This window comes from Pinus tabuliformis, chromosome 1_2 (genome assembly GCF_031772625.1).
Source record: "Pinus tabuliformis cultivar Carrire ecotype Pingquan chromosome 1_2, CPIR1, whole genome shotgun sequence".
Taxonomy (NCBI): Eukaryota; Viridiplantae; Streptophyta; class Pinopsida; order Pinales; family Pinaceae; genus Pinus; species Pinus tabuliformis.
Window position 1 is genome coordinate 450,948,210 of NC_142298.1, and position 15,215 is coordinate 450,963,424.

The 15,215-nt window shown below is 39.6% G+C and overlaps 1 protein-coding gene across 1 annotated transcript; it reads left to right on the top strand.

Annotated features, from left to right (window-relative positions):
• The first annotated feature begins 5,931 nt into the window (after positions 1-5,931).
• LOC149206309 (cysteine-rich receptor-like protein kinase 2) lies at positions 5,932-9,448 on the top strand. The gene is made up of 7 exons (XM_089393670.1): positions 5,932-6,866; positions 7,463-7,600; positions 7,840-7,982; positions 8,068-8,278; positions 8,394-8,628; positions 8,782-8,932; positions 9,025-9,448. Exons 1-7 carry the CDS (start codon positions 6,110-6,112, stop codon positions 9,388-9,390), a joined length of 2,001 nt encoding a protein of 666 aa, XP_089249796.1. The 5' UTR covers positions 5,932-6,109; the 3' UTR covers positions 9,391-9,448.
• Positions 9,449-15,215: the final 5,767 nt, after the last annotated feature.

Below are 15,215 nucleotides of genomic sequence, written 5' to 3' on the forward strand. Positions count from 1 at the left end.
CAATAAGGGCTAATCGCGCATCAAAAACGGCCTTCGTTTTCTAATCCGGACTTCCTAACTGCTAGTTTGCATCCTGCGTGGTCTCCATGGGCCTCAATCAGCATGCTTTGACCGAGGTCCTTGTCGTTCCTTGTTGGCTACAAACTGCCACTATCCAGAGGTCTTCCTGATAGCTCTTTGTTCACAATTTTTTTGAAGTCTGTCCTAATTTAATACAATCATAGCACTTTGATAATTTTCATGGATCCAATTTGGATCACTACCTGCAACAAGGATCTCTATGGTTTGGTGTAAGTTGTGAAAAACTAAAAACATATCTAATGGGAAATGAAATAGTAATCCACACACATCACCAACCAAATTTCACATGTGAACTCTATTTGATGAAAACATACCATAATTGGGGAGCTCCCAACATGTAAAATGTAATTATGATCTAGAAAAATACATATCCTTGAGGTCTAAGACCCCAAAATCCCAATTCTTTGACTGCACGTCAAAGAATTTTTAGTTCTAGTTTATTAATACGATTTTTTAGATTTGATTTGAAACAACACTCCTAGGTATCAAATCCCACTTCCATAGCATTAATAAAATCATATAATAATTATATAAATCCAATTTTAATCAAATTAACCTTGAAAAAATAGAGAATTCAAATGTTTATATACATTCATGTTGGTTTGAATGGAGATTTGATAAAGGTTACTTTTTGTCATGTGGTTTTGATAGTCTATATATTTAAAGCAACAAGAAATCAAAACTCAAATCCAACATTGAATGCTCTTTTATATTCCACTATTCATGAAAATATTATGACATGAAGCTAGTTCTTAGTGCAGAGTATCCTATGTACTTAGGTGATCACTTTTCAATAAATATAGATTATTTTTCCATTTTCTAATTGATTTACATAATAAAATTCTAATATTATTTTGTTATTTAAATTTTAATAAATAATAAAATCATTATAATTCTACTTCAACAATATATTTAATATCACTATAAGTGTGTTGATGGTGCTGGACCCACCAACATTTAGGGGATAACCCCGATATGAAGTCCCAACTAGACCTCACACCGTTTGGTGTGGGAGTCCCAGCCGATATGATGGTCCGGTTGTCATTATCTTAAATATTTGCCTCGGCTCTTGCTTGTAAGCACAAAAGAGTGGTTTTCTTTATCTTCGAGTAGTGAGGTTTGCGTGCCTGGTGATTGCTAGTGTTACTCGTGTCAATGGTTCTTTCACTACAGAGGGAGAGGATGGGAGTAAGTCCCAAGTCAGATGGAAGGAAGCCCCAACTCTATTAGGAACACACAACACAACATGACATGCACAACTTCCGGAAGAGCAGTCCACATGGATGCGGCAGTCACAACACACAAGGAAAGATAACACGTACAACACACATTGGAGGAGTCTACGCAAGTGCGATGGTTGTTATAGAAATTTTACATGAAAGGTTTGTTTGATGTCTGGGGAGGTAACCAACACAAGCAGGACAATGTTAACAACTCATACAACACATTTTCATTAATATATATGTATTAGAACAATTGAATGAGTTCAACTGTTAAACAATGGTTAAAGAAACATGCATTACAAGTGTTCAAGATCAGTCTTATAATAGTTACAATACGTGTTGAAAATGTGCTAGCCTGTTAGTAGGCTTCTGAATTAAGCTAAAGTTCCAAGACACATCGTGACACCATAGAACACTAACCCCGTGGGAGGGGCGTTGGAGCCACTACTTACTCCTCAAAGAAAATATTACAGACTCTCAAGGCTATGTGGGAGGAGCCGAGGTGAAAAGTCCTTTGCATGTACAAATGAGGGGGTATCTATAGCCAAGGGTGAAAGTGACCCTTGTGGTTGTTCAACTACCCTCATGGTTGTTTGACTTCCATGACCTTTCGACTTTACATGACTCTTCATATGACAAGTGGGTCTCTTGGACTTGCACGTTACATTACATTGATTGCCAGTGTGGCCCACAGTAGAGACGTGGACAACATGACTCATGATGACTTGACACGACAATGTTGGTACATTTGTACTATTGCTAGTGTGCATGTCGAGTTGTAGTGTTGATGGGTGATGGATGTCATCATGGCGTGTCACAACTTCAACTCCACATGGCAAAGTGCACGAAGTCTTCGATGGTTGTTGGGTTCGCTTGATGTTGTCTTTGCACGTTGCTCCTTGCTTGCATGTTGGCATGCTTCACAGGTTCGCCCGTTCATGAAAAGTGCATGCTCGTCCGTCCGTGAACACATCTTGCATGTTTGCTTGTCCATCCGTGAACACATCTTGCATGTTTGCTCGTTCGTCCATCCACGAACACATCTTTGCATGATCGTCTGTTCACAAGCACATCTCTTTGCATGCATCGTTTGTTAGTCCATTGGCGAACATGTCCTTCTGCATGTACTTCCTTCGTTCATCCCATCCGTCGTCATGCCATGTTTGTTCGTGTACCTGTATCTACAGTCACTCCTGGTGAGATGACATCAAATCCATAAACCTCCTAGTCTACCATGACACATGATGGCTATGGATGCAAGTGACCAGGGGAGGAGAAAAATTTGCGAGGTGCGAGCTGAGATGGAGGCTCCGGGCATTGCTGGTGAAAATTGTGCAATAGTCACTAGGTGATGGAGACGGGAAATCTAGATCGACAGTGACTGTCCGTGGGGTCTGGCTCAGTTAGAGGGAAAAACTGCGCAGCTTTTTAGAGGAGCATTTCGGGGTGCTGGAAAGCTTGGAAGACAAAATCTGCACAATTTCTGGAAGGAGCAAGCAACGGGAGTCAGGAAGCCAAAACTATGCAATTTCTGAAGGGAACTGGCAGTTGGCTGTTGGGACACTGGTAGCAAAAACTGCGCAATTCCTAGAGGGAACTGGTAGTCAGCTGCTAGTGGGGAAAACTGCGCTGATGCTGGGAGGCTGACCTACTAATCACCCCTACACAGTTTTTGAGCTGAGCAAACTACTGGGAAGCATAGGGCTTGCTCATGACAACTGCGCAGTTTTATGGGTGAGTAGTTGGTCGACTGACTAGAGGGCTGGCTGGAAAAATTGTGCAATTTTCTGAGGGAGACAAGGACGGGAACTGGGTGTTTGTCTAGCCTCTCTGCACAATTTTCTCAGTCAATGGAGTGGGCAAGGTCTGCAGCCTATTCGCAATTTTTGAGGGGAGTCAGTCCTGGGGTGACTATTGGGTCAAACTCTCTGGTTGACCAGCATGAAGGTTGATTGATCTGCTTGTAGGGAGCACATCTTGAAATGGATTGCTTGTTGCTTCTGTGTTTTTCTAGGTGACATTTGATCAAGTTGATGGCAGGGTGAAGTTCTGGTTGTATGAGGGGAATCCGGTCATCATAACTTCAACAAAATGGTTAAGTGTGTGAATGAGTGAAAGGTGCATATGTGATCTTGCAAACACACACTTACATGACTTGACGACGAGATGACTCAAGCCATCCAAACACACATTCTCAACATGACTAACCGACGATGTGAACGAAAAGCGCGACACTTGTGATTGATCGTTTGACGACCGCGACGACACTTGCAGGACATTGTATGTGACTCCATGTGTTAGCGGGACGGATGTTTACATAGCAGACACAACATGTACACACGAAGCAAAGACTTTGTGTATAACCAGAACATGGTCGCAAGCATGACATTGAAATCAACATGCAAAATTTGTCGGTGGAATGATCAAGCAAGGTGGGTGCGAAGACTCACACGAGCTCATAGAGTGAACCCGAATGCGTGCAGTCATCAAGTAAAACTCTCAAAGGAGGCTCTGAAATTGGATGCAGGCCAAAATTTTGGAGGGTGTTGCAGCCACTACAACTAAGTGGAAGAGATCATCACCTTAAAACCTTAAATGGGAAGTATTATAACTCCATATAATATTTATAAATTCTAATAAAAGTAATATAAATTTTCCCTTCAAATATATTAGAAATGATATTTACTTGAACACCTAGTAAATATAAATAATATTTTAAAAATAAATCTTCATACTAAGTTAGAAACAATCACTTTAAAAGTTAGAAAAAATCACAATGTTATATAATATTTTGCAAATGTTTATAAAAATGATATAATATAAGAAAAAAAACTTTAAGGTTAGTTTTTCTAAAGGAAACCATATAAATAGAGAGGGTTGTAATGTTAAAGAGAAGTTTAGAGGTTGTCTTAGTAGTTAAAAAAGATATTAAAGTTTTTTCAAAAGGGAATTATGATAAATTAAAAATTAAAATTGTAAAGGTCCATTAAAATTATAAAACAATTTTTCCATCAATAGAGAACTTTTTTATTAGACAAATTAAAATGACAAATAAATAACTCAAGTCAAATCAAATTTAGAAGTCAGGACTAGAGGAACTTGGGATGCGTCCCATCAAAAGTGTCCATAGATGAATGGATTGGGATGAGATTGTCTGGAAACCTATGTAGCATAATCGTCTAAAAAAAATCCCTTTTTAAGAACCAACTAGGAGTAGAGTGTGGCAAATAAGTAGTTTTTCCACTCCATTGTATCTAGGTGATGGCAAAATTCCTAATTATCGATGTTCATGGCTAGCAAGACTTGAGCAACAAAATATTTAGTATGTCAGTATAATTTGATAGCCCTAAAGAATTTGGTGTCTTTGGTGCGACTGAAGCCAAAGTCTAGAATGAAGTTCTCTATCAGATGGGCACATAATTCCATCCTTTGTATGAGCATGTTAAACCTTCACTTCTTCCAAAGCCTTAATGGATTTTCGAATAACAGATCGGGTCAAGCCTACATAAGACAACCACATTCACGACGTCCTATGTAGCTCTAGTTATGCATTGTTGTCAGTGAGTAGGGGTCTTCCCCCCACTATGAAATCATTGGAACCATGAGAACAGAGACAAGTATCGAACCCATGTTTGCTAAGTGACTAATAACGAACCAAATAGAAAAGTATAGTTGTCAGCTTTCCAATTGGGGGGCTAAAACTAACCAAATGGTAAATTTATTTGATAGTTAACAACCTTCCAATCAGATGACCAACTTAAAATCTTGGTTGTTGCAAATCTCAAGACGTTGAATCAACATGACCAACCAAAATCAACAAATCTTCATTTTTCCAATTTCACTCATAATCTTTATCAATATCATCTACATAATTTATACAATATTTTGATAAAAATTATTACCTCCATACCATTTATGATTGTAACAAAATTCACGCACCAAACAATTCACACACCAAATACAAAAACATATATATATATATATCCCAACCAGTAAACTAAAACCATGAATTGAAATGTAAAAACCACATATACATTACCATCACCATACGTTGATTTAATTTCCAAACTTTTGAATATCATTGGTAAGAGGCCCTCAAATTAAGAGTACCATTACAATCACCATAGGTTGATTTAATTTCCAAACTTTTGAATATCATTGGTAAGAGGTCCTCAAATTAAGAGTACCATGACCTTTATGGTGTTCGACAAGGTGGATGCGACCTCCACTTATGAAAGCGCTTCACAACTGCTCCAGTTTTGAATATACAAAGGCTGGAATCTGATGGTCTAATAAAGGTCCTTTTGATTATACAAATATTAAAATTTGGTAGCTTAAGAAAACAATAGGTTTTATTCATTTAAAATATTGATAAAGGTTTCTGGTGCAGTGAAGTTAGGGTTAGTGTGAAATGGGATACAGAATTTCCACATAGGTTATAAAATTGAGATTGACCTTATGAATAATTCAACCTTAAAAAATTCCGAAAATAGAGCCTTTCTGCTACAAGACAAATTTACTCCCAAATACAGCTCATCAGATATTGAAGTTTCAAAGAAAACAAAGAAATTCTCTTTACTGACTCCCAACAACACCTCATCAGAAATTGAAGTTTGAAAATAGGACACAATTGGCCCTTCTCTTTACTTCGCTGAAACTACAGCACTCCACACTACTGTGGCCTTTCAAGCAGCGTGCTGTTCAGAAAAGAAGGCAGCGCAGAGTGTGTCTAAAGTTCAGATTCTACAGATTGATTTCAATTACAAAACGGCCCCTTCCAACGTTCGACAATTGCAGAGGGAAAAATGATCCTATTTACTTTCACTGCAGAATCCAAATTATTTCTCCCCTTCATGTTCTTGCTACCAGTATTAGCATTAGCTCAATTGGATATCCTTGATGATTTGCAGGGATCCAGTTGCTCTGGCAATGCTACTATGCATGGCTTTGAACTGGAAGGGAACCTGAAGTTAGTTCTGAATTCACTGGTTCAGAATGTGAACAAGACAGGGTACAATATTTCATCTCATGGAGAGAATGGAGAGAAAGTGTATGGTCTTGCTCAGTGCAGGCTAGACCTCAATGCCTCTGCTTGTGGGAAATGCGCTTCAGCGGCTCAAGAAGATCTTTATAAAAGCTGTCGCGGTTCCAGTTCTGGAACCGTTCTTCTCAACGGATGCTTTCTGAGATATGCCAATCACAAATTCGTCTCACAATTATCGAATACGCCGCCCGCAGTGCGATGCGTACATAGTCCGAACAGAACAGATGAAAATTCGGAGGGTTTGGATTGGTCGATTGCCAATCTTTTGACCACGGTTGTGGATGATGCTGTGTCTAGTAATGAGGGTTACAGTACTGGAAATGAGCATGGGTTATATGCTCTGGCTCAATGTTGGAGAGACCTTAGTATGAATCAATGTGGTCAGTGCCTCGACACTGTATACAAGAGTCTCCTCGACTGTCCCCGTGGAGAGGGCTTCACCGAGAACTGCATAATACGTTACGGGGCATACAAGTTTTACGGTGATGGCGTCCCTTTGGCCTCACCCTCAACTGGAAGTGATATTTCTATACCGCCATCTACTGGTTCTGTGCCTCAATCAAATTAAATTTTCATTTAATTTTTTGGGAATTTCTCATTAAATTATATTTTCTTTCTTTCTGAGAATGCACATTTTCACATTTCGCAGTTGCAGATCATATTTTTCGAGTTTTCTTTCTTCTTTTGCTTTCTTTTTCCTTTTTTCTCTCTTTTTTATTTATTTATTCTCTGGAAACACTTCATTTAAAACTTTCACCTACACATGGGTGGTTTCAACACTGTATTGTAAAGCTTTCACCTACATATTGGTGGTTTCAACACTGTATTGTAAAGCTTTCACCTACACATTGGTGGTTTCAACACTGTATAGTAAAGCTTTCACCTACACATTGGTGGTTTCATAAATGATACAGAGTGTTTTCTAAAAGAAAAAATATTTTTTCCTGAAAAACAGTGTGTATTGTAAAGCTTTCACCGTTCACATGCACATTGGTGATTTCATAAATTTATAGTGTTTTCCAAAAGAAAATTTGAAAAAATATGATTTCTTTTCTTTTTTTGCGAATTTTTCTTGCTAATTCAATTCATTAATGCGGATTGTTATTTGCTGCAGGAAAAGGCCACCCTGGTCTACCGGAATTACTTGGGTTGACCATGGCTGGTGTGGTTATTCTTCTGCTACTGCTGCTCGGAGTGTTTTTATTTTTTAAAAGAAAAGTCATTCAGCACTTCTACAGGAAACCACTTCCAGGTAGTTCGGCTTTTCTTCAATCTCTCTGGAAATGTGACTTTTGTTTTTTTAATGAGAAATTTTCCAGATTGAAGAAAATCTGGGGCTTAAAGTTTTATAAATCGCAAAACAACAGTGCAAAGATAACGGAAATTTTGAATTTTCAATATGATATTTAATTGGTGCATTAACCTGGAAGTTTGCTGCAGACATTGTTGTACATGATTTCCTGAATCATTAACCTGATGTTTATTTTGCAGGGCATTTTAGACTGTCAAATGAACTGTCAACAGCTATATCAAAATCGAAATTAAATTACAAATATAGTACTCTACGAAATGCTACTAAAAATTATCACCCAGCAAACAAGATTGGGGAAGGAGGCTTTGGTTCGGTATATAAGGTGATCTCCGAATTCTTTTTATCCTATGTAGAGTTATTAAATAGGAACATGAGTAAGCTAAGCAATATAAAGGATATGTTGACAGGGGATTCTACCAAACGGCAGTGAAATTGCTGTAAAGCGACTATTTACAAACAAACAGCAGAGTGTGAGCCACTTCTTCAATGAGGTGACTCTGATAAGTAATGTTCAACATAGAAACCTCGTCAAACTACTGGGATGCAGTGTGGATGACACAGACAGACTCTTGGTCTATGAATATCTTCCCAACAAGAGCCTTGATCTATTCGTATTTGGTAATCTTTCTCAACCCTATAAATTGATTTTTGCTACAGTCAATCTTTACCAGTCAGTCTCTGTTGTTTAGTCGGTGAATATAGTTATTTCAGACAGGATTGTCATTTGCAACAGATGAAAACCGGGGCAGGTTGCTGGATTGGCAGAGGAGGTTTGAGATTATATTAGGAATTGCTGCTGGGCTAGCTTATCTTCATGAAGAATCAGATATCCGCATCATCCATCGAGACATAAAAGCTAGCAATATTTTGTTGGATCAATATTTCAAACCCAAAATTGCAGATTTTGGATTAGTTAGATACTTCGCTGAAGATCAAAGTCATCTTAACACCACAATTGTGGGAACTAGGTGAGAATAAAATATTTGGAATAATAATAATAACAACACGAAGAAGTTGGGATTGATAATTTTATGTTTTTGAATTTGCAAATTGGGATTGATAATTTTATGTTTTTGATTTTGTAAGTTGGGATTGTTAATTTTTTGTTTTTGATTTGGCAGAGGTTATATGGCTCCAGAATATCTTGTACATGGCCATTTGACAGAAAAAGTTGATGTTTATGCTTTTGGAGTGCTAGTTTTGGAGATTATTAGTGGGAAAATGAATAAACCCCCTATGTACATAAATGACATGCCATCTCTTTTGACAGTGGTAATGTTCTCATTATAAAATACACAATATTACTCCCTTCTAACTGAGAAAGTTGTGATGATATTCAAATCTATAGTTGATTTATGATGCAGGTTTGGAATAGTTATCTGTCTGGCGCAGTTCCAAACATTATTGATCCCAACATCAAAAGAAACTGCAAGGAGGAGGTACTACATGTTGTTCATGTTGCTCTTCTTTGCACACAGGGGTCTGCAAGACTACGTCCTCGAATGTCTAAAGTCATCATGTTCCTCACAAGCAAAGACATGGATCTTCCAGCGACTACTGAACCCCCCTTTGTTGATGTGGACTATTCACAATCAAGTGCTTACACTAGTGTTACATCAGCATTTGCATCTACACCAGAAACATGTAATCCAATGTCAAACAACGCTTCATCCTCTGCCACTCCAATGTCACTAAATACTATTTCAACCAGCTCTTTTGGGCCAAGATGACCTTATACAAAAATGTAAAGAGCTGAGGAGTTTAGATAATCCAAATCACTATTTTTTTTTTAAATATTCCAATAACACAGTAAAAACTCTCTTGCATATGGGTGTCAAATCTGATTACAATATTCCAACCATCTTTATCCAACTTTGAATTTATTAGATCTATTTGCAATTCTTATATTACATTTAAGAAAAAAATAACTTATCCTTTTCATATATCTAACTGTAACATGTACAAGTTGAAAAGATCTATTAAATGTTGATTTGTGTAACTTGGGAGGTACTCCAACCCCTAGGGTTCGAGGTTTGGAGGGAAAAGCGCCACAAGAGTCACTTGTGGGCTTGGAACCCAAGTATGGGGTTTTGCACCAAATCATGTTTTGGGCATTTCCATGAGCACATTTCTACATGTGATGGCATGAGATGATAGAGGGTAGAGAGGAGAATCCAACACTTCAAGAATCATCGAATTCCGAGTTGTAGAAGTGGAGATATGAATTTTTGAAGTTATATTATGGGGTTTACACGTGTGTCAAGGTCGGCTTGGTGTAAACATGACCTATGATAGTTGTAGAAGCCCCTAATCATGAACTTGGAGGAGTCTTTGTGGATAGTATATAAACAAGGTGAATGTGAGGACTTAGAGCATCCAAAAGTGCAATGCATACCTTGAAAACAGCTCATGGAGGAGAGGGATATCTCTGTGTTGAGGCCGTAGCAAGAGAGGCTAGGGTAATGAGGTTGGAGGTCTGTTTCAAGGGTTGAACAAGGTCCGAAGGTTGTTGTAGGAGGCCGAGTATGCTTGCAGGTAGGCCGAGGCTTTAAGGGCTGAACGCGGGTCTGTTTGAAGGCTAACAAATGGCCTGTTACATTGTTTGAAGGGTGCCATGAGCAACAGTAATGTTGTGTGGTAGGCCGCAGGCCATATCACTACAACAAGGCTAGTGTGGGTAGTTTTGAGGGTTGTTTTGAGCCCTTACCTTCAACGTGGAGGAGGAGCATCTCTCCTTTCCTGGGCCACAAATTTTGGAGGGATATTCAAGCACTGTTCAGAGGAGTTTAGGACTATAGTAGTGTGCCAAAGTTCCCTAACCAGAACAATCAAGAACAACAAAGTGACACGCAGATTTGGAGCAGTGTTAGATGTGTGTTGGGTCAAGGAAGTGACCGGATTTGGATCAAAGTGTTGGGCAACCTGTGGGGGCCAATTTGGAGGCTTGATTGGGTAATCGTGAGCCTTTATCGATGCAAATCTTGCAGTGTAATATTGGGTGCCATTGATCTAGTGGAGGGCATTGTGTTGGCTACCCAAGGGCCAAAGTAGTCATAGACAAGCTATCTTGAAGTGATGAAGAGCTAAAGGTTGCGTGCAGATTAGTACCAAAGCGCAGTACTTTGATGGACAAAGGTGACTGTTAGCTTGACAGTTTGGAGCTTGGGAATTAGGCCTACCCAGAGAGCAAATTAGATCAGCCCGTGTACATACTACAGAAGTGACTTGCAACAGTGTTAGTGTTGAGAAATGACAACAAGAAATTCTTGTTTAAATTTGTCATTGAATTTAAACTGTGAATTAAAATTGAATTCTATTATCATAGCAACTTGAAAATAGTTAATTAAATTTAATTAACTTAATTAGCTTAGGAATTTCAAGTTGGAAGTCTTTTTGAAGTCATCTATATATTCTCCCTAAGTTTTAGGGGTCTAGGATGAGTTAAATTGTGAGTTGTAATTAGATAACTCAGTGTACTGAGTTATGTTCAGTTAAATTAGTTCCAAATTGTGTGTGGAACTAATAGAGAGTTAACAGTCAATTGGTGCACTAGTGCATCCACAAGTGTCACTCTAGTTTATTGAAGATTCCCTCATCAGAAACTCATGTATGTCGATTATGAGAAAGATCTAGATGAGACTAGAGTGCAGGGACAATGTATTATCAGTTGTATGATTTATTGAGTTGTATAGATCATGCATGCAATCAGGAATTCAACCTAGATTGGATTGCGCAGTTTTGGAAGCATTGGATTCCCATTAATATGGGCTATTCAGCCATAGGAATTGCGCAAGGAAATAGGGGCTTGGAGGGCAACAAAAGAGGCTAGAGATTGGCTTGAGCTTGCTTGTGAGCTGGGAGATTGATTATACTTGTGCAGGGATTGTTCTTGTGAGAACAAGCATTGTATTCTCATCTTGGATTTCTGATTTAATGCAATACAAATAGTAGGGGTTTTGAGTAGTGGCTTTCCCCATATACATCTTGTGTTATGTGTCATTGATTTATCTTCTTCTTGTTCATATTGTTTTCATCGATCTATTGACTTCTGCTTGTTGAAAGTAGAAGAAGATTCTTGTCCTGTGCTTTAGTAAATTGCATGAGCTTGTGAATCTACAAGATTTTCTACAGTTAAGTGGCAGCCCTCCTGGAGTCTCAATGTGTTGTCCTTTCAAGGACTAAGGGGTAGCTAGTGAGCAATACGAAAGCGAAGGACCGACACGACAAGATACAACATAGAGTCTGCACAGTAAAGTTTGTCATTGTATCTTGTATACCATAGACTGTTGTATCATTCAAAATTGGTTTAATATAACAAAGATTTGGTTATACATTATTGTACAATATTGTTAAAAATTGTGTATATTTGTGTACATGTGATTTACTGCTTTATATTTTCCACTGTGCAAAGTAGTTCTAATTGAGATTCTTGGTTTGGTAGCATCAGTGATTTTAAGATTCTAACCTAGACCCAAGATCATGGAAATTCAACATGGTATCAAAGCATGTATGAGCTACTTTGGAAGTTATTGAATTAGAGTTGTGCACAACGAAGTACAACTTAAGAGGGAGTTGGTCACATTGTAGGTGATAGTGTCAAAGTTGTAGGTTGGTATTCAGTATGAGGACAGGTTGGAGGGGTTGTCCAACTATAGTCCATGGAAGGAAAGGATCAAGTTGGTTTTGGAGGTCAACAGGATCTGGGAGTTTGCCGAGAAAGCCATCAAGAAGCCAACTGACGCAAAGGAGCTAGAAGTGTACGAGGATTTGGATACGAGAGTGAGATTGATCATCCTTGATGGTGTGAAGGGTGCCCTAATAACTCATTTGTCTGGGAAGAACATTGCACATGAGATGTGGATTGCTCTTCAAAATTTGTTCCAGAATAAGAACGAGAACCGAGTATTGGTATTGGAGGATAAGTTGAAGTCCACCAAGATGATAAAGGGTGAAGGTGTGACTTCGTATTTGACGAGATTGTCTCAAGTCAAAGATGAGCTTGTTGCCATCGGTGTGACTATTTCATATGGAGATATGGTGAGGAATGACTTGAAAGGGTTCATCGAGGAATGGAAGCCTTTCATCAAAGGAATCGTTGCCATACTGGAATAGGCTATGGGGTGACTTCATTGAGGAAGAGTTGTGATACGAGGATCTTCATCCAAATAAGAAAACTTTTGATGATGACGTGCCACTTGTAGTGCGAATGAAGGGTAAGCAGAAGGACTTAAGTAAAGTCAAGTGTTTCAACTGTGGCGAGATGGGTCATTTTTCGTCAAGATGTTCGATGAAGAAGAAGAGAGATGGTGAGAAGAAGAAAGGAAGCAGGCCGCCGGTGTTTCCACTTATGCCGAGATAGATGATCTCACCAGGAGATTGGAGGAGGAGGACTTTGCTATGATCTCTCATTTCTCTCAGGGTACTATCAATGAGGATGGATGGTACATGGACAGTGGTGTGATGAAACATATGATACGGTCACTCTCCAACTTCGAGGTTAATGGGACTTGAAGTTGCATATGCTGTTAGGTGACAAGAGTCAGTTGGAGACCTGAGGATCGGGTGTTTTGTCATTAAAGATGGAGACAAGACGAGTGATGCAGGTCCAAGATGTATTGTTCATACTAAGACTTAGAGATAGTGTGATTTCTGTCTTGATGATCGAAAAGAAGGGGTTTGAGGTCTTGTTCCAAGATGGGAAGTCAAGACTCGGGCCTAGAGGCTCTAGCTCTGCTAGTATCGTACTTGGAGTTAGAGAGCATGGTCTATATAGGCTGACAGGAAAACCTATGGATCATGAGAAGTAGGTGCAGGTGCAAAGAAGTAGGCGCAGGTGTAGGCTTTAGAGGAGAAGGTACATATTCCCGAGAAGAAGGTACACCTTCCCGAGAAGAAGGTCCAAGTTCCAGAGACTCAGAGGGAGTTGAGTTCGAGAGGGAGCTTTCATGTTCAAAAGGAGACTTTGTAGCCCAAGAAGAGCGTGTGGTCAGTGGGGAGGAAGGGTGCTCCAACAACTACTAAGAAGGAATCGTGGAGTTACTGGAAAGCGATACAAGAAAAGAAGTAGACGCAGGGTGCTTCTAGCAGTGACAGTGACACTTCTAAGAGTGTTGTAGTTCAAAAAATAGGGATTGCTGCAATTGTGAGCGCCAAGAGTTGGGCAAGTGTTGCGAGTAGTGATGATGATGATGATGAGTTACTTCCTAGTCTTGGAAGTACCTCCCTCGCTAAGAGGGAGTGTTGATTTGTGTAGCTTGGGAGGTACTCCAAACCCTAGGATTCAGGGTTTGGAGGGCAAAGCACCACAAGAGTAACTTGTGGGCTTGGAACCCAAGTATGGGGTTTTGCATGAAATCGTGTTTTGGGCATTTCCATGAGGATGTTTCTACCTATGATGGCATGAGATGATAGAGGGTGGAGAGGAGAATCCAATGCTTCGAGAATCGTCGAATTCCGAGTTGTAGAAGTGGAGATATGAATTTTTGAAGTTATATTATGGGGTTTACACATGTGTGTCAAGGTCATCTTGGTTTAAACATCCCTTATGACAGTTGTAGAAGCCCCTAATCATGACATTGGAGGAGCCCTTGTGTATGGTATATATACAAGGTGAATGTGAGGACTTAGAGCATTCAAAAGTGCAACACATACCATTAGAACAACTCATAGAGGAGAGGGATATCTCTGTTTTGAGGCCGGATTAAGAGAGGCTAGGGAAGCGAGATTGGAGGTTTGTTTCAAGGGTTGAACAGATGACCGAAGGTTGCTGTTGGAGGTTGAGCATGCTTGTAGGTAGGCCATGGCTTTAAGGGCTGAACATAGGTCTGTTTGAATGCTAACAAATGGGTTGTTAGATTGTTTGAAGGGTTTCGTGAGAAGCAGTAGTGTTGTGTGGTAGGTCGCAGGACATACCACTATAGCAAGGCTAGCATGGGAAGTTTTGAGGGTTGTTTTGAGCCCTTACCTTCAACATGGAGGAGGATCATCTCTCCTTGGCTAGGACACAGATTTTGGATGGTTTTTTAAGGATTGTTGGGAGGAGTTTAGGGCTGTAGCAGTGTGCCAAAGTGCCCTAACCATAATAGTCAAGAACAACAAAGTGATAAGCAGATTTGGAGCAACGTTAGATGTGCGTTGGGTCAAGGAAGTGACCATATTTCGATCTGAGTGTTACGCAGCCTGTGGGAGCCAATTTGGAGGCGTGATTGGGTGATCATGAGCATTCATCGGTTCAGATCTTGCAGTGTAGTATTGGGTGCCATTGATCTTGTGGAGGGCAGTGTGTTAGCTACCCAAAGTAGCGCTAGACAAGTTATCTTGAAGTAACGAAGAGGTTATGAAGGTTAGGTGAAGATTGGTTCTGAAGTGTAGTACTTTGATGGACAAAGGTGACTGCTAACCTGGTAGTTTAGAGCTCGGGAATTAGGCCTACCCAGAGAGCAGATTAGATCAGCTCGTGTACATGCTGCATAAGTGAATTGTAACAATGTTAGGTGGAAGCCCTCCTGGAGTCTCGACGTGTTGTCCTTTGAAGGACTAAGGGGCAACTAGTGAG